The 23,511-nt window shown below is 38.5% G+C and overlaps 1 protein-coding gene across 6 annotated transcripts in view; it reads right to left on the minus strand.

The window, feature by feature from the left end:
* Window positions 1-349: 349 nt before the first annotated feature.
* The window catches only part of LOC111872696 (protein polybromo-1), a 91,133-nt gene continuing 67,971 nt past the window's right edge, over window positions 350-23,511 (minus strand). For 4 of the 6 annotated variants that reach the window (XM_033754796.1, XM_023866829.2, XM_023866832.2 and 1 more), the window contains 5 exons: window positions 19,167-19,317; window positions 11,573-11,664; window positions 5,216-5,299; window positions 3,262-3,367; window positions 350-1,353 (listed from right to left, as the gene is read on the minus strand). In XM_033754796.1, the coding sequence (XP_033610687.1) occupies window positions 1,137-1,353; window positions 3,262-3,367; window positions 5,216-5,299; window positions 11,573-11,664; window positions 19,167-19,317 (650 nt within the window). In that variant the 3' untranslated portion in view covers window positions 350-1,136. Of the gene's footprint in view, window positions 1,354-3,261; window positions 3,368-5,215; window positions 5,300-11,572; window positions 11,665-15,160; window positions 15,220-19,166; window positions 19,318-23,511 lie in introns of all 6 variants that reach the window. The other 2 variants (XM_023866830.2, XM_023866831.2) reach the window with 2 other exon arrangements.

A 23,511-nucleotide genomic window follows, 5' to 3' on the forward strand; every position in this document is an offset into this window, starting at 1 on the left:
ATGTATTCCATGCAAAGCAAAGATAGGAGAACAAAACTTAAACATTCAAAGTGAAGTGTGGGCTGGTCAAGTTTCAGGTTGTTTCTGAAACTGATATTATACTGTAAGAAACAGATCACACCACTATAAGCAATGGCAACACTTCATTTTATATAAATATTCCTTGTTATATGAAAGGTCAATAAATACAATTTCATTTTAATGCACTAAACTAATTTACACTGATTTAAATTCAAACCACCCATTTTAGTGTGAACTGCCTGCTAGTTGAGCAAGAGAAGTGGAACAGATTATTGTGTGACTTGCGGAGTTAGAGAAGGAAAGGAGGGTAAATTATGTCTTACACATGTATGATTTCATCCCATGTGATTTTATTTTTGGAACAAAACTGTTGCACCAATGAAGGAGTACCTGTACTTATACTTTTTTAATATGAAAACCTTGAAACAATAATCAGACTAGAAGAGTGTGACATTTATGAGAGGGCTAATGACATAAGCATTGGAGCTCTTTAACTGTTTTTAAACAGTTCTGTGGACCAATAAAGAAGGAATGGCCATTTGAAGCAAAGTATAATCATTTCAGGACTTTTTTGTTTCTGCAGCCTATCACAAGACTGTTAGTAAGAAAACCCTCTCCCCTCAGAAGTGGTCAAATTGGTTAAAAATAAATGTTCAACAATCTTAGAATCTTTTAGAAGCATTTTAGACACACATGGTGATAGAATTTCTGTTGAAGCAAATATAATAAATTTGTAATAATATCATTATAAAACAGGACAAACTTATGGCATGTATGGTCTGCCACATCTGGAATTTAAAAGGCCATCACTTGGCTGTGTAGGCCAAGAAAGTTTACTAATATTTATATTCAGAGGAATTTTAATACTCTAGTCTGCTAATACCTGTCACATGTAAAAAATTAAGTATGAATAGTTTAACGTTACATTCACACAATACTTCGCAGCACTAAAACTGATGATGTGGTATGAAATTCCTCTGATCTCTAGAGAAGGATGCCAAGTTGCAATAGGGATTGATGCTAATACACACACTGGCTTTTTAGTCCAACAGTCAGCACCCACAAATAGTGTAATGTCATTTGTAGTAAAAACAATAACAGATACATGTAGGTTTCTAAATAACTTTGTTTATGCCAAGTGCATCTCTCATCATGAAGTCACGCAATGTCCACAAGGCATTGACAATATTTCCATGATTCCCAACACCATTTCCAAGCCAGTGTGCGGGCAAACGAGATGGGTCAGGGATAGCTGTGTTGTCTGGTGTCGCTTTCAGATGCTTGTCCCAGTGTGATATGTGCTTGCTGTCAGCTTGCAGGCCTTCAATATACCTAAAACATACAAAGCACATCTACTTAAGTGGTATGACAGAAGTTTTTAATTTCCTCAAACCTGTGTTAATATGGTAGATGAAAGTAGTCCACGGAAACAACAGTGTCATGAACTACATACAGTGGAACCTCGCTTAACGAGTACCTCTCATAACGAGTAATTCGCATAATGAGCAAAACAAATTGTAAAAAAATGACTCTCTTAACGAGCGACGTTTCGCATAATGAGTGACGAGAGGGGAAGTCCCGGATTGTGCGCTTGCTACATCAGTCTGTGTTTAGCACTCGTTCCGCTAGCATCTTAGTGTCGCTTGTGATCACACATTTTTCCAAACTTGTGTTCAGACATATTATTTGTGATTTTTTTTTGCAAAGTTTAATAACCCTTGCAAAAATGCCCCCGAAGAAAGAGCCGCAAAAATACAGCCATAAGAGAATAAAAATAACCGTAGAAATGAAAAGTAAAATCATTGAAAAGCGAGAACGAGGTATGAGTGTGGCTGATCTAGCATGCACATACAATCGATCTACATCAATAATTTGCACGATTTGGAGTTGCACTGTGTTTCACAGCAAGAAGTTGTGGAGGAGAGTTTGTCAGAGGAGGAGAACGAGGAGGAGGTAACAGCAAAGCAACAATCTTCTGGCGCAATAAGAGAAATGCTGAAAGCATGGGAAACTGTTGCATCCTACATTGAGAAGCATCACCCTAATAAGGCAGTGGCTATGCGCGCTACAAAATTTATTTTATGATAATGCTGTGTCCCATTTTCACCAAATTTTGAAGCGTCGGCAAAAACAAATGTCTCTAGACAGCTTTCTAGTAAAACGGAATTAGATATGTATCATAAATAATAAACTAATTATTTCGATTTTTTTTTTTTTTTTTTNTTTGTTTTCTGCAAATCGAATTCGCATTCCTGGTTGGTTCACTGCACATAGAAGAAAAGATGATTCACGCTCCTTAACAATGTATATATAATTTTCTTTGAATAAACGTTATACATAAAATTTTTTGAATATTTTTTATGGCATGGAACACATTAGCGTATTTTACATTAATTAATTTCGCTTCTGGAACGAATTATGCTCATTAAGCGAGGTTCCACTGTATTTTAAATTTTCCTGAATGCAAATATCATTATTTTGTTACATAAATTCATATACATACATCCACTACTCCTTGATAAATCACATAAGATCTGAAAAAGACAATTTCAGATAATGATGTTATGGACTGACAATTGGAAATGTGACTTCCAATTTCTGGCAGATATATATGCAATGCATTCAGGAAATGAGGATGAAACTTCAACTCCTCAGTGAGTTTGATTCACATACAAAACAATTTCCCATAAACTTGTGACTCTAGGAAACACAAGCAAGACTACCATCAACGCTTGGAATAATATGACTACAATTTTTATAGGATCTGAAGTTCTCACATTGGTGGTTATGAACAGTTCTATCTTCTGGAATATAGTCTAGAATGCAGACAACTGAAAGTCAACTGACGTTTTGGAAGAACATGTCACCTCCATCTTCAGGGCCAAAGAATAAGCCGAGCAAGAAATAAATGTGAAGCAGGTAGCAAACAGAGCCTTGCTACCTGCTTCATGGTGGTTTCTTACTTCTTCGATCCTGAAGATGGAAGTAACATGTTCCTATGAAACGCTGGTTGACTTTCAATGGACTACACTGCATTATATTCCAGAATACAGAACTCTACATTGTATTTTTTTTCTCTGACAAATAAAAAGTATACACCATTTTACTCATTCAATAATCATTATACTTCATCTAGGTTCAAGTGCCATGTGAAAATTTACTTCATATAAAATTCACATAATTTCCACCAACAGATAAGTATTCTAATCACATACCACACTATTCCAGTCTTCTACTTACTTTATGTAAGCTTCAGAATGTAGAAGTCGCTGTGGGCGAGGGGGAACACTTATGAAGAGTGGCTCAACTGGACGTGACTGTACTCCACTTGTTGTCATACCACAACCTTAATATAACACAATTCACAGCTGATTTTAGTTTCATGAGCTTGAATTTTACCTCAAATAAAATGCTAAACAAGACACACAGATATAATTTACATATAATTTACGGTAATTTCAATATCTCCACTGGTAAACAAGACAGATGTTGAAGAAAGCCGTATTCTGGGATGTGGCGCCATGTAGAAATTGTGTTAACCGACGTTTCAGAGGAATGTATCGCTTCCATCTTCAGGGTAGAAGACACAAAGAATGAGAAGAGAAGATGGCATTAATGCCCTCCATTCCTTCCCTTCTCTCCCCCTACCACATACTCTATACCAGCTCTGGCCCACTACCTGTTGGCTATTCCACCAGACCCTTCCCCTCCCTTTCTCTACTATTGCCTTATATAGCCACACTCCTTCTCTCCTTCTCTTATACAGCTGTGTTTACTCGACTGGATTCAGTCTGTTGCACCTGCTCTGCTGGTTCGCTCGCGGATTTCTTCTTGTCTTCTACTCTAAAGATGAAGGCAATACGTTCCTCCGAAACGTCGGTTAACACAATTTCTACACAGTGCCACATCCCAGAAGACAACTTTCTTCACCGCCATGAAAACCTCAAATCTTACAAGACAGATGTTCTTCCATACATGTCTGTGAAAAATGTGGACTTGATTTTATTTCTGACTCTTTAAATCCTCTGGCTCAGGCATCTAGGTATTAGTTATTTAAACAGCACTGGTGCATAAGTCTCATAAGGAATTTTTGTTGTCCAGTTTAATTTAATTTTCCCATTCAGATGGATTCTTTCACCTCAATGGCAGATGTTTGGTTGGAAAGATTGTAGTTGAACACATATGCCACTGACAGACAATATACCTAGTTGAATCAAGTAATCTAATATAGCAAGTGCCCACTTTCACCATCATCTGAAATTGTGTTCACTGTACCAAGTGTTTCTCCTTTTTGGAAAACCTCAGTATTGCAAGTTTGCAGTTATTACTGAATGCCCTTATTCCTAGAGCCAGATGACAATGTGAGTGTTGCGTAGTAATTTGTGACAAAAAGAAAATTAGTATGTACTTCTGTTCAGTAGACTGAAGCAAAAATGTCAAATGAATGGAAGTACATACTAATTTTCTTTTTGTCACAAATTACTATGCAACACTCAGATTGTCACTTGACTCTAAATTTGGCTCTAGGAATAAGGGCATTGACTCTAAATCTGGCTCTAGGAATAAGGGCATTCAGTAATAACTGCAAACTTGCAATACTGAGGTTTTCCAAAAAGGAGAAACACTTGGTACAGTGAACACAATTTCAGATGATGGTGAAAGTGGGCACTTGCTATATTAGATTACTTGATTCAACTAGGTATATTGTCTGTCAGTGGCATATGTGTTCAACTACAATCTTTCCAACCAAACATCTGCCATTGAGGTGAAAGAATCCATTTCTGAATGGGAAAATTAAATTAAATTGAACAGAAATTTCTTACGAGACTTATGCACTAGTGCTGTTTAGCTGTTTAAATAACTAATACCTAGATGCCTGAGCCAGAGGATTTAAAGAGGCAGAAAAAAATAAATATGAATCCACATATTTGACACACATATATTATGATTATAATACTATGAGAGACTGCATATGCATATACAGTTCCTAATATGGGTATCAAAATATACATTATCTGCAGCGCCTGGGTGTGGACTGAGTCCATAGTCCATGTTAGTACTTTGGTTAACACTGACAAGTCTGTAGTATATTATGAAGACTTGACAGACTGGTACGTTATTTAATAATAATGATCTACTTATCTACGAACTAGTTCTTCAGCTTGGTTGGAAACTTGAAGTCAAAATAAGTTACCTGGTACATGGGCAAGGGGTGAAGGTGTTTGTCGTGAGTGAGCCTGGTGGGACGCAGACAAATTCTGCCCAGCAGTTGAACCCACTGCAACACACCATAACATGCTTCACACCATGCAGATTAGTAATTGCATACACACAAAATTAGCTGTTACTGCACAGTATATACCTATTTAATATCACAAATAACAAGGTGGAAAATGTTTCCAATATACATGAACTACAATAGATAATCTGTAAGTTTTCCATGTGGCGATACAGCACATAATGGTTTGCATGGATGAACTCCCATCCTTTAGGTGTGATATTAGTATACACTGTATACAGTAGGTAGAGAGCATGATGGATGCAGGTGCTTACATGGTGCTGAGCTACAAATCAATACCAAGCACAAGTTTCAAGCATATGAAAGTGAGGACAGTGATCAAGTTTCATGTGTTGATGGGAGGACACAGAAGTGTCTCAAACTTATGAAGAAAGTCTTAGGAATCAGTGCTTATGCCATGAAACTGTTTCATGGTGTGCATGTACCAAGAATGACGGGTCAGAAGACACAAGTGATGACCTTTCAGTTGTATGCCAACAAATGCCACTGATGTGGTACATGTGTGTACAGTGCTTACATATACATAGCACTTAAATGTACAGCAATTCCAGCAGAAGAAGAGCCATACCTCCTGAATCTAGAGTATCACTAATGAGTCAGCTGGCAGTGACACACACTCACATCCCACTTCCCATACCGCTGCGTTAGCTATTATCGCTCCACCCCCTCCAACCAAGACAGTCTGACACGAGAATCTGAAGTGTGCATCGATAACTCTAGGAGAGCATTCAGTTCTGAACCGAGGTCTCAAAGCAAGTATTTTAATATGTACAGCCAAAACGGCCATGCTAAGATATCTAAAACAGAGCAAATGCTTCACTGGCAAGTTCGGTTCCAGTTTTGGTCTGTCTTTTGATATTATGTTTGGGAATGATAATAAAGCTGAATGCTGTTGACAGTTACAGATACTCAAGTCTGTTTCATCGCTTTTATTCAGACTGACTCCAACACTGGTTATACTCTTACATTTAACCATACTTTCATTTTATCTAATACAGTTATAATGTAATATGACTCACAAGGATATTGGATGTGCATTCCCTATAACCTATATTTTTATACTGTACGAAGTCGCTGTAGTTCCCACCTGCTATGTCTGTGTTAACATACATACATACATGAGTGCACTTATTTCATATTAAATCCATGATTCCTCTATAGAGCCAATGATAAGGCGTGACCTGCCATGTCAGAAACTAGAACTTCTGAAAAGAAGCATCATCTGCCTTCACAACAGTGCAGAATTCTATCAAGATCATGATGTGCAAAGCTTCCTGCAAACCTGAAATTATTTATTCCTGTCTCCATGTGACTAATTGTTTCTTCAGAAGAAGGAGCCACCCAGTTTAAATCTGCGTGACTCCATGTGTGTGTGAAAGAGAGGGGAGGAAGGATTGAAAGTATATGGGACAGTGAGAAGATTCCATTCAACCTTTATCGCTGATTTCAACATAGTACACATAAGTATACAGCTGGCACCAAAACCATGAGACAGCAGCAGAGAGATAAGAAATGTCCCTACTGGGAAGACAGGACTTTAATAAATTTAAGAGCTTTAATAAGTAACAAATATAAGGGTTGGACCAAATAAGGGAAATAATACAGATATGTTACACATTTCTTTATTAATATGGTGTGGGGCCACCTTTTGCCTTCAATACAGCCGCAGTCCTTCTTCGAATGGACTCATACAAGTTTTTTGAATAGTCTGTAGGGGAATTGTATACCATTCTTCTTGAAGGACACCTTCAAGTTGCTTTAGAGATATTGGAGATGGGAATCTGTTCTTCACCCTAGTCTCCAAAACTGACCAAATGGTTCACTGATATTCAAATCTGGTGAATGTGTTCGCCAGGGAAGTTGTTGAAGTTCACCTTCATGCTCGTCAAACCACGACTGAACAGTTCCAGCTGGGTGAATGGGGGCACTGTCATTTTGGAAAACTGCATCATTGTTCAGAAATAAAGTCTGGCTCATGGGATGCACCTGATAACCCAACCTACCCATGTACTCCCTTGCAGTAATTTTGCCATGAAGCGTAACAATGGCACCCACAATATTGCTGCTCAAGCCATCACAGAACCTCTCCCATGTTTCAATGTTGGAACCAGGCATTCCGGATTGTAGGTTTCCTTGGGTGTTCTCCAAACGTAAACACTTCCTGATGTAGGAAACTGTGAAGGATGACTCATCTGACCATACCACATGCACATCCAGTTTGTACAGTCATGACACCATCGTTTACACATTCGAGCATCAGTTTCAGTAATTAGTGGTTTAGCAATTGCAATCCTGACTGCACAGCCGGTATAGCAACTGGCTATGGGCTGGACAACTGATAGGTCGGAGTTTGAATCGCGGCAGGGGCAAGAATTTTCTCTCCCCCACGTCATCCAGACTGGTTCCGGGGTCTACCCAACCTCCTATCCAATGGGTACCATGGGCTCTTTCCCCAGGGGTTAAGCTGCAGGGGGCATGAAGCTGACCACTCACCTCCAACTAATGCCAAGGTAAAGAAAATGTGAATCTATCAATCCACTCCTCCCATATGCCTTCATGGCATAGTGCTTAATTACTTAAGCACAGGGACTTTACCTTTTACCCTAACATGGATGTTGGATTTGTGAAGCTCATGCCACGGTTTTTGCGGAAACAGGATCTTCAAGATGAATATTCAGCTCTGCTGTCACCTGTGCTGCAGTAGTTCTGTAATTTTTTAAAATAATCCTTCTCAATGTATGATTATCTCTTTCTATCAACGATGATTTTTGTTCACTGTTCGTCTTTGCTGATGATGTCTTCCCATGATTCATGCATGGCAACATAATCTTAGAAACTGCTGCTCTCGATACACCTAATAATGTAGCAGCGTCACAGATGCTCCAGCTAAACAGGCACCAATGATCTGTTCTCTTTCAAAATCAGCTATATCTCCCTTTCACGAGGACTGTCATTCAACACAATCACTAATGCACTTACATGAGCACTACAGAGTGTAAACAATCAGAAGATTAACATTCTTTGTTGCCAACTTAAGTTCCTTCAATGTAGCCAACACAAATTCTGTTCCTAAACTTCTTAGTATTTCCATTACTATGTCCACCACCTGCATATAAAGCAAGAAGATGAATTGTTACATTAAATGCCAACATATGTGACAAAGTCAAGTCTGTGGATGATATAAAAATATGGAGATGATGATGTGACCATCCAGCACACAAATGAAGCCAATCAAAAAGACAGAATAGATGAGGATTTGTCAAATTACATAGTGTCACATCCAAAAGACAGTAATCTTCACAGTCACTGCTGCGAGGATCGCATCCCACACAAGATGATGATTACGGAAGTATTGTGGATGGTACAGGAAGTAAACTGACTACCCTGAAAGGCATAGTTGATTTCAGCAAGGCCACCACAGTATCAGTATGTCATATGAGCACAGATAATTCAGTGATTACAACGAGCACAGAAATACAGAAGTATGCTGTGAAACATCACATCTACTGATTTGCTATGACTGTAGCATGTATTGGTTCATGTATGCTATCTTGGTACTATATCCATGAACTACAGTCCTTCCAGTTTATATAACATAATAATTCTACCTGCTTTGTAACATGACAGTGTTCAGTTCACAAAACAATTACATTCAAATTCTAAAATTTTGTAGCCAGTTTCACAGTATTCAATTCCTGTTCCTCTGGTTTTCTAGAGCCATCATTCTTCTTGTCAATGGACATATTTTTGAACAGAAACTCTAATAGCAACAATATGTAACTGTAATTAAACATTCACCTTTAATGGTCTATAAATACTGAATTCTTAAAATGGAAGTACAAAAACTGTCCAGATATACTGATGCATGTAGTAATGCTGACTGTCATTTCAGAAATTAATGTACACTCTGTGCTAATTAAAAGCTCCACTTGTGGGACAGTGAAAGGCCACCTAAGAAGTATGATGTTTTGACTTTCCTCAGGTAGTCTTATACTTCTAGCAATTTAAGTACAATTCTGAACCGACCTCCAACTAGTGATGAGGTCAAGAAAATGTGGATCTATCCATCCATTCCCCCATACGCCTTCATCGCGTAGTGCTTAATTAGTTAAGCACAGGGACAACTGTACCTTTTTCACCTTAAGTACAATTCTGAAGTCATGCAGTCTGCCTTTTGCAGAAGGACAAAAAGTGTCAAAGCAATTTAAACAAGATCTCAACATCCATAATCTATGTACCTCAAACAAAGAACCCAATCCCTCAAGCCGTTTACTAAATCACCACTGCATTGTCCTCTTAAATGACATTTAAACTGCTGTGTAGGGCCTTGTTCACATATTCAAAATCTTGCATATTCTGCAAATTACCCAACAGAATTAAATAACTTTGCACAGAAATTAAGAGTAGTATAAACATCAATGTATTCTTTCCCTTATTAGGTGGTCTGAAACTATTAAAACTAAATGAAGCAGCCATGTTCATTGCCTGACAATCATAAAGACTACTAAATGAAAAAATCATTCTATGACTCTATACAGCAATTTGTAGGCAGAACAATGGTTGGCATGAAGCTTTACGACTTGTAGAACATGATGCAATTCATATAGATTCAGTATCCCTCAACAATGAGCAGCTGTGAAGATATTTTTAAGATGGGGCAGTGTACCCACACAAGTACAACCACTATGGTAGCAGAGCAGTGAGCAGCATATATATGTAGGTATGGAGTACTGGCATCAGGCATGAATAAAAAAGTTGTTCCTGATGTAGGTGTTTGAAGAAAAATATCACAATCAAAACTTCACAGGTCACGTTCCATGACAGATATATCGGAGGAGAGAATGTTTAAAAACTGCTTTCACTTAATACATAAAGTTCATGACAAAGACACCTTTTGTGATTACAAAATAAAATATCAATATGCACTACATAAAATAAAATAAACACAGCAGAAGCAAACATGACCAGTTTCAGACATGGATAAAACTATTTACAGTTTTGATTGTCTGCTGATCACAACAGCCCCAGCTTGCATCTAAAGAAATTTGAGACTTAACACTTCGCGGACTGGTGATTTAAATCACCCTGGGGACCGGCATTTTTAAACATACTACCCTAACTTGTGCACTGTTCACTTTAAAAATTAATATAAAATCTCCTATTTAATTTTTTGAATTAAAATTTTTGGAAAACACTTACCAATGCTCCTAGAAGTGCTTGAGGGTGTGATAATTCTGGAAACTTTCCCCTTTGTGAAGTGGCATTACACAGAACTTGCAAATGTAGACATATTCCTTTTTTTTTTGTGAACTGTGCAAACACGGCATTGCCTAGAAGTATTCTTCCCCTTGGAATGTTCACTCTTCACAATTTTCATGAGGGTATTTTTCCGCATATCACTCACGAGTCGCCCTGGGGGGTCCACATGAGGACTTCGTGGGGTGGGAGTTGATGGGCCCGGTCGTACTAAGTCTTTGTGTGACCCTGGTTCTGCCGCCACCATCTGGACTGTAGCCCAGGCCTTTGCCACATTCATCAGAAATGCTTTGTATTTCAATTTTGAATCAGGGTTTAGATTTTTTTAGATCTTTTGCTGTCCAGACAATGTTATTACCCGCATTATCATCGGACCTAATGTCACTTTTACTGTCTGTGGCCACAATTCTTTGTTCCCCCCCCCCCGTCACTGTCGCTGTCTGAATGACAGTCCATTACTACGTGTCTCACAAGGCAGGTCAGCTAGGTCATCGGAGGAGAATCTGTCCTTGATCCATTCTCCCCACTAGCTACTGGATGATACACACAGCTTGAAGGCAAAGCATTTTCCTTTATAGTCGGTTAAGTAAACAGCGAGGTCAAGTTACTGACTGCTAACTAAACATTCCAGAGTTTTATCACGCATCTGCAGGCAGTTGCATGCAATGTAGGTGGTGCCAGAGCAATGTATAGTGTGTTGCAACTTATCGTGTTCTAAAAACCTGTTAACACGCGAACGGTTCGCCATGTTTAAAAGCAAAAAACCTTTTAAAGGGTGCGCGGTCCGCAAAGTGTTAAAAAGCTTTTGTGTCCATTACATGATAGAAATATCAGACTCAATTCTGAATACATAAACACATATTCAACTATCACAAATTTCAGACTCTCCAAGTGATGGAAAATATCTGCTTACCTACAACCACTTACACTTATGGTCCTCTTAATGCGATGTCTAATACGACACACAATACATACACAGACATTGGCATAACTCACGTGCAACATGCTGGAGATGATTCTGAGGGATGGCAGCAGAAGCCAGCGGTCTGGCAGGAGGCATAGGTGGCCGACGCGAAGCCACAAAGTTCCTATACACAACATATTATTTCAAACTACAGTACAACACCTATCTCACATGGAGCAGGGTGGCAGAGCACAGCAGCACACAGCTATAATGTTACAGATCTCAACATGCACACCTGGTGGAGAGACCATGTGACATTTCATGGCATCAGTTGTAATTTGAATGAGCATGGCACAGGTACAGCACACATTTCACTGTTTCCAATAGAGAAAATACAGCATGACATACAATTAATACTTTAGTGATCATCTTGACTTCACATCCTTTGAGTCTTTTCTATTATACAAATTTTCTAAACTTTCATTAAGGTGCACAATCTTTGGACCTCAAGGCCTCTACTGTAATAGGACACAAAACAAACACATACTGGTCCTGAGTGAGATCTGAACTTGCAAGTGGTCCAGGCTCATGCAGTCTTACAGATCTGCATAAAACTACCATGCCTATTACAATTATACTATATGAATTATTGTATATAAGAAATCATTTATTGAATCAATCCTGTGTTTAATAATAATACTGTTCCAGGACTGGTAAATTTGGAATAGAACAGTCTGCATCCACAGTGGAGATACAGCAAGATATTCTTCAATGACCTCTATGGCACTGAAACACCTATATCTGTTAAAATTGTTGACTTTCAAGGATACTTATGGAGCTGTTGATGTCCTTCATGAGGGGCTTATTCAGGTCCTTCGCTTATTCCATGTATCTCAGAGACTTGGTTTAATAACTTCTGTTACTTCAGACACACTTGACAATTCATAAAAAAAAGTAAAAAATTACAACGCCTCATAAATGTCTAAAGCTATCATGTATAGGCTTTGAAAGTGAAATATATATTTTGACTTTAACACTTTGGGGGAACAAGTTTATGACCTACAGACTGGGAAATCTTCAATGCAGGGCATTTGCCAAAGCTGTAGCTGGAGTGCAGATGGAGTCCTGAGCTGTGGATAAGGCACAATGACAAAACTGGCTTAATGGACAGTTTAATTTTAATCATCTCTGCATGTTAACAATCAATATAAATTACAATGCTTCAGGCATGTACCTTTACATACATTAATTCTTCTGAGTTATAACATAAAAAATATTTACCAATGTTTTATTTTTAAGTTTATCTTAAGTTTGTTATTTAGTGACAGTTTGTTGATGATATGAAGATTAATGAATATGGAGCAGCTGGTGGAATGAGCATTTTATTTGGCTGTCATTCTGAATTACATGGGTGTTCATTCTGTTAGAAGCTTACCAGTCTATTTTCCGTTTGATGTCATGTCTGGAGTTATGAGTAGCATTTCAGTTTTGATAATAAAAGGGAATTTCAAGGCCTGCACTAGTCAGATACTGAAGTTCCAGAGTCTCTGTGCAATTGGTTTCACCAGCAGGCTATTTATTCCTATGAGTAGGACATCACCTCTAGATAACTCAAATGGTTGGATGTATCAATGCTTAGATAACAGCCAAATATGGCAATAGTAATCAACCACTGGACAGGTTTTCATTAAATCATACCTGCCTTACACTTTTGGTTACCTTATTTACTTTCATTTTAATAAAAACATTTCTGAGAGGTGCAAATTTTATGGACAAGGCACACAATCAAAGGTCCTGGCCTCTTGTAAAATTAGGAGAACTCCAATGGGGAGTTGGACACATACGTGGTGTGTTCAAAAAGTATTGAACCTTTGATCGGCAGAAATACATTTATTGATTTGCAGGTACAAAACCCTAATCCCCTTCAAAGCAGTCTCCTTGGTAATGCACACACTTCCCCCAGTGCTTCCGCCATTGTTGGAAACACTTCTGGAACGCGTCTTTCGGAATGGTGATCAGCTGGGCCGTCGCATTCCGCATGATGTCTTCTCTTGACTCTTCCTTTCAGCAGAATTTTCAGCTTGGGAAATAGCCAAAAGTCACATGGAGCCATGTCAGGGGAGTAGGGAGCCCGACGAACCACAGGGATGTTGTGTTTGGCAATGAAAGTCTGAATCAGATGCGCAGAATGGGCGGGTACGTTATCATGATGGAGCTGCCAAGTTTTTGCTGCCACAGATCTGGCCGTTTGCACCGCACAGCATCACAAAGGTGACGAATGACCTCCTGGTAGTATTCCTTTGTGATGGTTTGGCCTTGTGGTGCGTACTCATGATGTACAACCCCACAGGAGTCAAAGAAAATGGCCAACATGACCTTGACATTCCTGCGGACCTGCCATGCTTTTTTTGGCCTCGGGGATGTCGGATGTTTCCACTGTGACAACTGCATCTTGGTTTCCAGGTCGTATCCATAAACCCACGACTCATCGCCTGTGATCACAGTGTTCAGAAAGTTGGGGTTACTGTTTGCATTGTCCAGCATGTCCTGTGCGATTTCCAGACAGCATTGCTTCTGCTCCATTGTTAGCAGTTTTGGTACGAATTTCGAGGACACTTTCCTCATGCCCAAATCCTTGGTCAAAATTGAATGTACTGATCCAGTGCTTACCCCTATCTCGTTCGCAAGTTCTCAGACTGTGATACGACGGTCCTCCATGACCAAAGTCTGCACTTGCTCAATGACATTCTCATTTCGGCTTGTTGAGGGTCTGCCTGAATGCAGTTCCCTGTCCACTGATGTGTGGGCATCTTTGAAGCAGCTGTACCACTCCTTTATCCATGAGTTGCTCATGACATCGTCCCCGAAAGCCTGTTGAGTCTTGCAAATGGTTTCCACTTGGGTATCGCCAAGCTTCTGGCAAAATTTGATGCAATATCACTGCTCATGTTGTTCCGTCATTTTACACCTTACCGGAATCCGATGAGGGCTCACTACATGTCCTCACTCAGAGGCCGACTACCAGCGACTGACACTTTCTGCGAGCGGGAAAAAATTCACGACTGTGCATGAATGTCCCCTCCACATCTCCACCAAAGGGAGCCTCCCGCACTTCATTGGTTTACGTGGGAAAAAAGAAGGTTCGATACTTTCTGAACACACCACGTATATGCATGTAAATGATACACACTGGTCTATACAATAAGCAACTGCATTCATAAAAATGCCTTTAATATTTTTATGGGAAGCTGAGGTGCCCTAACTTCTATTAATAAATTTCCATGCTTAACATGTTTCTCTATATGCAATTTCTGATGGATTAGGGAAGGTCTTTGAGACAGAATGTATCGCTCACTAGATTAAATGCTGGAGGTCTGAACAGCACATACAGAACTTGCATCAGATTCACACAAAAACTGAGCCATGATCAGAAATGTCACATGCACCCTTCAAGCTACCAAGTGCAGGGTTTTGTTTTTGAGTAATGTTAGGAGAGGAAGCTCCTACTCAAGAATATACACAACGACATAATTATAAGTCAACATGCCTCTTAAATGACCGGCAATTTTGCAAAAAGAAAGGGGAAAAATAATACATACAGGTAACTAAAATATCATTCTCAGCCATGTGATCAGCACCATCTAGCACAATATTAACAACAAAATTACAACACAACCAACCAGTGGTTTCATTTGTGACGCTGGCCTGAGTTGGTGCACTTCGTGAACACATGAAGTTCCTGGAATTAATTCAAACAAAATGAGGATCAAGAATGAGAAATAACAATGGCAGGTCTATTGGAGCAAAATATAATACACACAGTAATTCAGATGTGACAGATCTGAAAAACAACCACATGAAGCTGAGAATGCAGACCCTGTGACAAAAAATTGTGAACTTACATCTGGTAATCTGGAAATCAAACATGGACAGACAAATGCATCTATTCATCTGTGTACAAGGACATGCTGAAAAGCAGTAGGTCATTTTTTTTCTGTTACAAGGATAGATACTTCACCAAAACAAACAACAGGTACTTTTCTTGAAAATTATTCTACAATTTTAACTATTTCTCCTCAACAGAATCACCTCTGCAAACCATACACTTCCACCAACATTCAGGTAATTTCACAGGTCCATCATCACACAATTCTGCATCCTGTTGAAATAATCACAAATTCACCACTGTCTTGACTTCATCATCTGCCAAAATTGAAAGTGATGACAATTGTGGTGGTGGTGATGGTCACAATGGTTGTAATTATGGTGGTCATGACACTGTGATGATGGTTGTGGAGATGGTGGTGGCGATGACAGCAACGGTGATGGTGTGATGGTTGTGTTGACAGTAATGGTCATGATGGTTGTGGAGATAGTGTTGACAATGATGACTGTGGCAATGGTAAAAGTAAAAAAGAAGAAGAAGAAGAAGAAGAAGAAGAAGAAGAAGAAGAAGAAGAAGAAGAAGAAGAAAGGTATCCCTGTAACAGGCTCTAGACAATCGGCTCATAGATGGCGGCAAGGTTGTCAGCCCTATGCACCGGCCGAACTTTACCCCCAAGAATATTCCTGGTACTCATTTCTGTTAGATGCTGAGTCGACCCCAGAGCCATAGTGCAGCTGGAAGGATTAGGTCAATTGAAAAAATCCAATGACCTCATTGGGACTTGAACCTGTGACCCTCTGGCTTGTCGCATAGTGCCCCAACCAAGTACACTACCGCATGTGGCTGTGGCAATGGTGGTGATCATAATGATGCTGGTTGTCATCATGGTGAAGATGGTCACTGATGAATGTCTCTATCAGCGGAAAGTTATGTAGAGTCAAGAATTCAATCACTGCATACTGTTAATGCCACAGTGAAATCGTCTCCTTACAATGCATCATTTTCATGCCTCTAATTCAGAGAGCTCTACTGAGTGAACTATGAAACTTCATACAAATGTGTGGAAAGATCTAACTGAATGAGTACAATTTAGTTCACATCACCACATAAGTTCCTTTCTTAGAAAGAAAAATGGAGGCATTACGTTTCAGCATGCCCTCATATTTTTATTTTATGCACTCGCTGCAAAGATTGAGCAAAAAGAAATGGGGGGGGGGGATCAACAACACCAACACTTGCAAGTAGATGGTTCCCAGATTACCGGTGTGGTGGTTTTACATTCACAGATGTTAAATTCGGCAGTGGAGTCGACCACAAGGATTGCATTAAACTCAAAAGTCAGAATGAAAAATTCTCCTAATTTCTAACATTATACAGTATATGATCTTTTTTGTTGCTGAAACATAATTCCTGATTTTTCAAGAGGAATTCCATGTGAATATAATTTTCATTATTAACTTTTTGACTAGCACGAAGGGTATTTAAATGCCACCCTTGTCCTGGCAGACCCTTTAAGCTTTAAGTCGCTAAAATGCATGTGTTTACTTTTTTTAAATAATTGAAAAAAAAAAGGTCTTTAAAAACAAAATTTTCAGGAACTAATAAAGACAATATTTTATGCAAAAAATATCTTTTCGTACCTTTTTAGTAGTTATTCTTTGTGTGATAAATGTTGAAACATGAAAGTTTGCAGAGCCACACCACAGCTTGCGCACATGACACTTGTTTCTTTTCTAATCTTGTGCTTAGCACACACGCGACACTTTCTCATGCAGTGGAGTCAACCACAAGGATTGCATTAAACTCACAAGCCAGAATGAAAAATTCTCCTAATTTCTAACATTATACAGTAAATGATCTTTTTTTGTTGCTGAAACATAATTCCTGATTTTTCAAGAGGAATTCCATGTGAATATATATTTTCATTATTAAGCTTCATTATAATTAACAAAGAACGTTTTCAGACCAGTTCGGATGTACACAGTGTTAACATGAGAAACACGCACCATCTCCATAGACCGGTTGCTAACTTGACATGTTTTCAGAAAAACGCATATTATTCTGGCATTAAAAATTTTCAACAATCTACCATCTAGTCTCAAAAGTTTAACAAATGAAAAGGCGCAATTTAAATTAGCACTGAAACAATTCTTAAATACACACTCATTCTAATCTGTTGATGATTTCCTACTGTCTAAAGACGACTCGTCCTTTTATAAGGTTATGTACATAGCATAAGCTGACAGTATTGACTTATATATGTGGATGTATTTTTTCTTGTCTCAGTTGTACTGTATGTATGGCTTCTGTATTTGTATAACTTGTTCCACATTCTACAGTCATTCTGACTCACTCTGGATCTACGGAATGTAATGTATGTTTTTGTACGTCTGAGATGCTGTGGTGACTTTTCACTTGATCACTGACCACAATTGTTTAGTGGCAAATTTACAAAGACTGTTGATTTATCCATTCCCCTTGTGTTTTATGCAGTGAGGAAAACTCCGTAATGAATAAAGACTATCTTCAAAAATGCACTGGTTTAAACACTGATAATAAAATTTTGAAAATACACCGGATTTCAGGAGGCAAATGGAATTCCTCCAAGTGCCTGAGATTTAGAATTTACAGCAAATGATCTTTAGAAGTAGTCATATAGTTTAATAAATTTTGGGAACATGATTAATTCTTAACTCTTAAACTGCTGTCATTATTATTAGTCATTATCTGCACAAAGTGAGAGCTTAAAGGGAATGACACATCAGTCTGTCAGTCAAATATTTAATCTCTGAAACAACTGACTAGAATTCAATGAAATGTAGTACTGTGGGTCTACACAATAAATTGCTCGGAAAATTAAAAAGTGGTTTGTATTGTTCCAATACAGCATGTGCTTTATACAAAGTTCAAAACGACTATCATGTTTTTTTAAAAATAACTTGTTACATGTAGTAACCAGTATATGATATGAAATATGGAAATCCTTAACTTCTGTGTTAAAAATTTGTTATAAATGAATAAAAATATCCATGTCTGTATAGCATGTTTGTAGTGTGGTTATCTTTACAACAGCAGAGTTGTATCTGTAATACATAAGCATCACAACCAAGGAGGCATCCAAATAATTTTCCCTTCACCTTCTTCAGTCATTAGTTTATGGATATGCATGACTTTAGAGCCAGGATAGCTCAGGTACTACAGTAACTTGACTATGGGGTAGATGGTTGAGGAACTGGGGTTCTATTCCTGAGGGAGCATAGATCTTAATCTTAATCATAGAGTCCAGACGCTGGGGCCCTATTCAAAGGGTATCCAGGGCTCCTTCCCTGGAAGTAACACAGCCAGAGCAAGGAGGTGACCACTGACTTCCACCTAGTTGTAAAATTAAATATGTACAGTTATACTTTATGGTGCTTAATTAAGCACAGGGACAGCTTCAACTTTACCTTCATGTAGGACATTATGCCATTAATTTGTAACTTCAGAATGCAAAATCAGCTTCAGATATTTTGTATATTTACTATGACTGGTGATGTATGATATTATGGTTTATTACCAGTCTTTTTCAGCTTCAACGTTTGTTTTGACTGCAATTTGGATTACATGAAATTCTTCTGCCCAGCTCATGTGTTCAGTTTATGTACTTATGCTGAGCCACATAAGCAGCATAAAGTTTGCTGCTGTAGCGCGCACGCACACACGCGCGCACGCACACACACACACACACACGCACGCGCGCGCGCGCACACACACTGCAACAAGAGTATACTTCTGACAGCTACGAATAATAAGGGACATACTTGCTGCGGTCTGAGGGGGCTATGGAACGTCCATTGCCTTTCTGAATATGAACTTCTTTGACATGACGAGCAAGACGCTGGGCATTTGGGAAGGGTGGAGCTCCCTTTTTGATACGTCCACATCCCCGCCACTGACACTGGAATTCACAGTCTGAAACATTGAATTAGAAAACATCTGATCTATTAAAATATTCTGCACTCTGTTAAGAATGTAAATATGTTAATTGTGATTACTGATGATATTGTGACATGACAACTGAAAGATGAAATAGTGGAATGAATAAAGGCAGCCAAACAAGTTTCTGCAGCAACAAATCAACATGCAACAAAAAAGGAACTGTTGAAACCAGTGTTTTCTATGCAGTCTGAGCTGAGGCTACACAACAGGGAGCAACAAAAGATGGATCTTAGGCACATGTAGAAATGATTGAAGCCAAGGCCTTCAGAACATTTATTAGAATCTACTCCATATTCAGAACTGAGCGTTTAAGTGTCAACATTACACTAATCCTCCATAAAGCAACGACTTATGCTTGCCCTGCCTGGCAATTAATGCCAGACATTACCTACTAAAATTGCAGCATCTGCAAAACAAGGTTCTCTGTCCCACTAATAATTTTCCAAAGTGCACACCAGTTCACAATTTGCATACAGCTTTCAACCTTCCATAGGTACATGATTACATAACAAAACTGTGCAGGCAACAAGCATTACCATGTTCACAAGAGTCATCCACTGGTCCTTATCCTAAGCCAGATCAATCCAGTTCATACCACCCCATTCTATCACTCTAAGATGTATTTTAATATTATCCACCCAGCTATGTCTTGGTCTCCTTACTGGTCTCTTTCCTTCTGGCTTCCCCACCAATATCCTATATGTAGTCCTCTTCACCCCCATTCCTGCTACAGGGCAAGACCATCTCATCCTCCTTCACTCTATTATTATAATTATACTTGTTGAAGAGTATAAGTTATGAAGCTCTTCATTATGCAGCTTTCTCCAGTCTCACACCACTTCATCTCCCTTTGGTCCAAATATTCTCCTCAGCACCATGTTCTCAAACACCCCCAGTCTACATTCTTCCCTTAACTGCAGACACCAAGTTTCACAACCATACAGGACCACAAGCAAAATTATAGTTCTGTATATTCTAATTTTCATGTTCTTAGACAGCAAATGAGAAGACAGAAGGTTCTGGACTGAATGGTAGCAAACATTACCAGAATCTCCTCTTGAATCAAATTTTGATTTCTTACTGTCATTCCCAAATATTTGAACTGTGCCATGTTTCCAAAGGATCTGTTGGCTATCTTTATGTTATGATTTTGCTCTGCATTATGGTGACAAGATGGTAAAATGTTTACTTCTACATATGATATAAACTCCGTCCCAAGTGCAACAATTTGTTGTAGGTCTTTCGTTTTGCTTTCTTCTACACTACATGTTTCGGCCGCAAACGGCCATCATCAGGTGTATACACTCACGTAGCTGTTACACTGCACCCAGTTTAAAACTTAAAAACACACAGGTCTTCCCAATTGGCTAACAAGATCTACTTCGCTGATATTTGTCTGATTCGTACATCATCTCTGCCACCCACACACGTCAATTTTGACCTTCATGAACTGGCACTTTTAAAATCTTCAGTTCCAATTTTAGAAAATTCTTTTAAATTTTTTTCCAAACATGTAGTGTAGAAGAAAGCAAAATGAAAGACCTACAATAAATTGTTAATGGAGTTTATATCATATATCGTATAGAGTGTAACAGGATGCTTAAATATAATATTGTTTACTTCTAGACCAATCTTCTTACTAGAGCCAATTAAAGTTTCTGTCTCTTTCTTTATGGTATCCATGTTATCTCCTAGTAGATTCACATCATCAGCATAGACCAACAGCTGATGTATCCCATTTAATTTCAGTCCCAACTGGTTTTCCTGGTCCTTCATAATGTCATATTCTAAAGCAAAGTTTTAAAGCAGTGACCATAAAGCATCTCCTAGTTTTAGACCATTTTGGATAGGAAAAAATTATCAAACAGAGGCTTAACTATATAGTCTTCACTAAACGTTTCATTTAAACACATTTTAATCAGCCTAAATAGTTTCATGGGTACCCCATACTCTGTGGGAATACTGCACAATACTTCCCTCCTAACTGAACCATAGGCTTTCTTGAACTCATTGTACTCCAGTTCTTTATCAAGTATCTGGCAAATGCACAAAATCTGATCAGTAATTGATCTGTTACATTAAAACCCATGCTGATGATCCCCAATAACTTCTTCTATATATGGACTTAACCTCAACAGAAGGATATTAGATAAAATTTTGCATGAAGTTGATAACAGTGATATCACACAATAATTACCACAGCAAGTTTTATTGTCCTTCTTGTGAATTGGTACAATAATAGCCTCCATCCACTGATCTGGGAATTCTTCCTTATTCCAAATAGGATTAATGAGTTTATGGATCTCAGATCATGACATTTCACATCCTGCTGCGAGTTGATCACTACCTGGCGATTTATACCTTTTCAACTTTGCAATAGCAATTTCAACTTCAAAAGGGCTAGGATCAGGTATTAACAGCTCAGCTATATGTATATCTATCTGCCTAACATCACTGATCCTATGTCCATTCAATAACTGAGAGAAGTAGTTTTTTCACCTATTCAAAACATTATGGGAATCTGCAAGCAGATCACCATTCTTATCCTTCACTAAGTCACTTCTAGGTTGGTAATCCCTCCTAGATACATTTCGGTCTTCATTGCTGTGCTTGCTAATGTCTTTAAACAGCTGACATTCCTCTGCTTCTGGGCTCACATCCTCGTAGGCTGGCTGCCATCCTACACCAACCTCCTACTCTTCCAACTGCCATTTCAGACTATCATAATGGCAGTTGGTCCTCATTATATTGCCTCAACACAGACCACAAAGAAAACACCGCTTCCAACAGTGACTTCACTGTTGTGTTACACAGCCATTACCTAGCAATTGTTGTTTTTCTGGCTCTACAGTTCCTGCTTTGAGCAAATATGCCACCAATATATTATACAATATCAATAAGCACATACTAAAATAATAAAAAGATGGTTGGAGGTTTGGATGCTGGAGACTGTAGACAAAAATGATCTCTACAAACCCAGTACCTAGATTCCTGTCCACTGTACCAGCCAGTCAATTTCCAGGTGTACTCACTGAAATGTGAATTTTTATAGTAACATAATACACAATCTATCTGGCAACTATAATTTTCAGCATGCCTAGGAATGTCTGACAGGGCAACATCTTGTGAAACCTGATCTCCTAGCTGTCACACTGCTCAGAAAGCTAAAGCAACTTTGGTATCCTTTATACTTACATTTTCTTTGTTATCAACTTCTCAAGATAACAGTTTATTTGCCTTTATGATTAACATGTCAGCTCTGCACAGCCATCAGCCACTGACATCTATCAATAAGTAAATGAACTTCTAAACTGGCAGGGCAATTAAATAAGTTTCTTGTGCTCCTGTTGCCTAAATTTGTGTTTGACTGACATAAATTTTCTCCTGAACAAAGATGGTGCATTCATGTCAATCCTCTATGCCTTTATGATCCTGAACACAACTAGAACATGGCCCAAAATAGTATATTTATCTTTCTCAACTACTTCACATTTTTAGCAATCAGGAGCAACATTCTCACTTACAATCACCAACAACTAAATTTTAAAGCAATAGTCAAACATATACCAACAACCTTCTTTAACCTTTATCGGCCGGGCCATTTAATTTCCGGTAGGGGCAGCTGGAGGGAGTTTATTTAAATGCCCGCCCTTCTAGAGCAATGAAATTGTAAGCATGTTTCTAAAAATGGTGTGATTTCTACATTTTTTATGATAAACGAACGAAATGAACGCTCCTTTAATGTAGAAAGAATATAGAATCAGATATTCTAATTTACAGATTTTAATATCTGTAAAAAAATTTTACACTGATTCCCAAAATAAAATTTCCCGAAATTCATACATTTTCTGCACCATGCGTTCTAGCAGTGTAATACACTTTCTGCACCATGCGTTTTAGCAGTGTAAGTCCTTGTGGCGACTTCACATTCAATGGTATCTCTTGTTGTAGCTTATTTATCGTATGGGACATGTCGCTATGCACGACTGTACTCGTCTGAATTTCCTCGCTGCCTAATGTGTTAGATAAACACAGGAGTTAATTCTCGGAATATGGTGTTGCCAGATCGGTCATTCGTTCATTCATTGCAGTCAAACCATTGTGTTTGTAACGATTTTGAAACATCGCAATATAAGGTTAGCCACCCATGACATCATGAAGCAGATA

Source organism: Cryptotermes secundus, unplaced genomic scaffold (assembly GCF_002891405.2).
Source record: "Cryptotermes secundus unplaced genomic scaffold, Csec_1.0 scaffold374, whole genome shotgun sequence".
In the NCBI taxonomy this organism is placed as follows: domain Eukaryota; kingdom Metazoa; phylum Arthropoda; class Insecta; order Blattodea; family Kalotermitidae; genus Cryptotermes; species Cryptotermes secundus.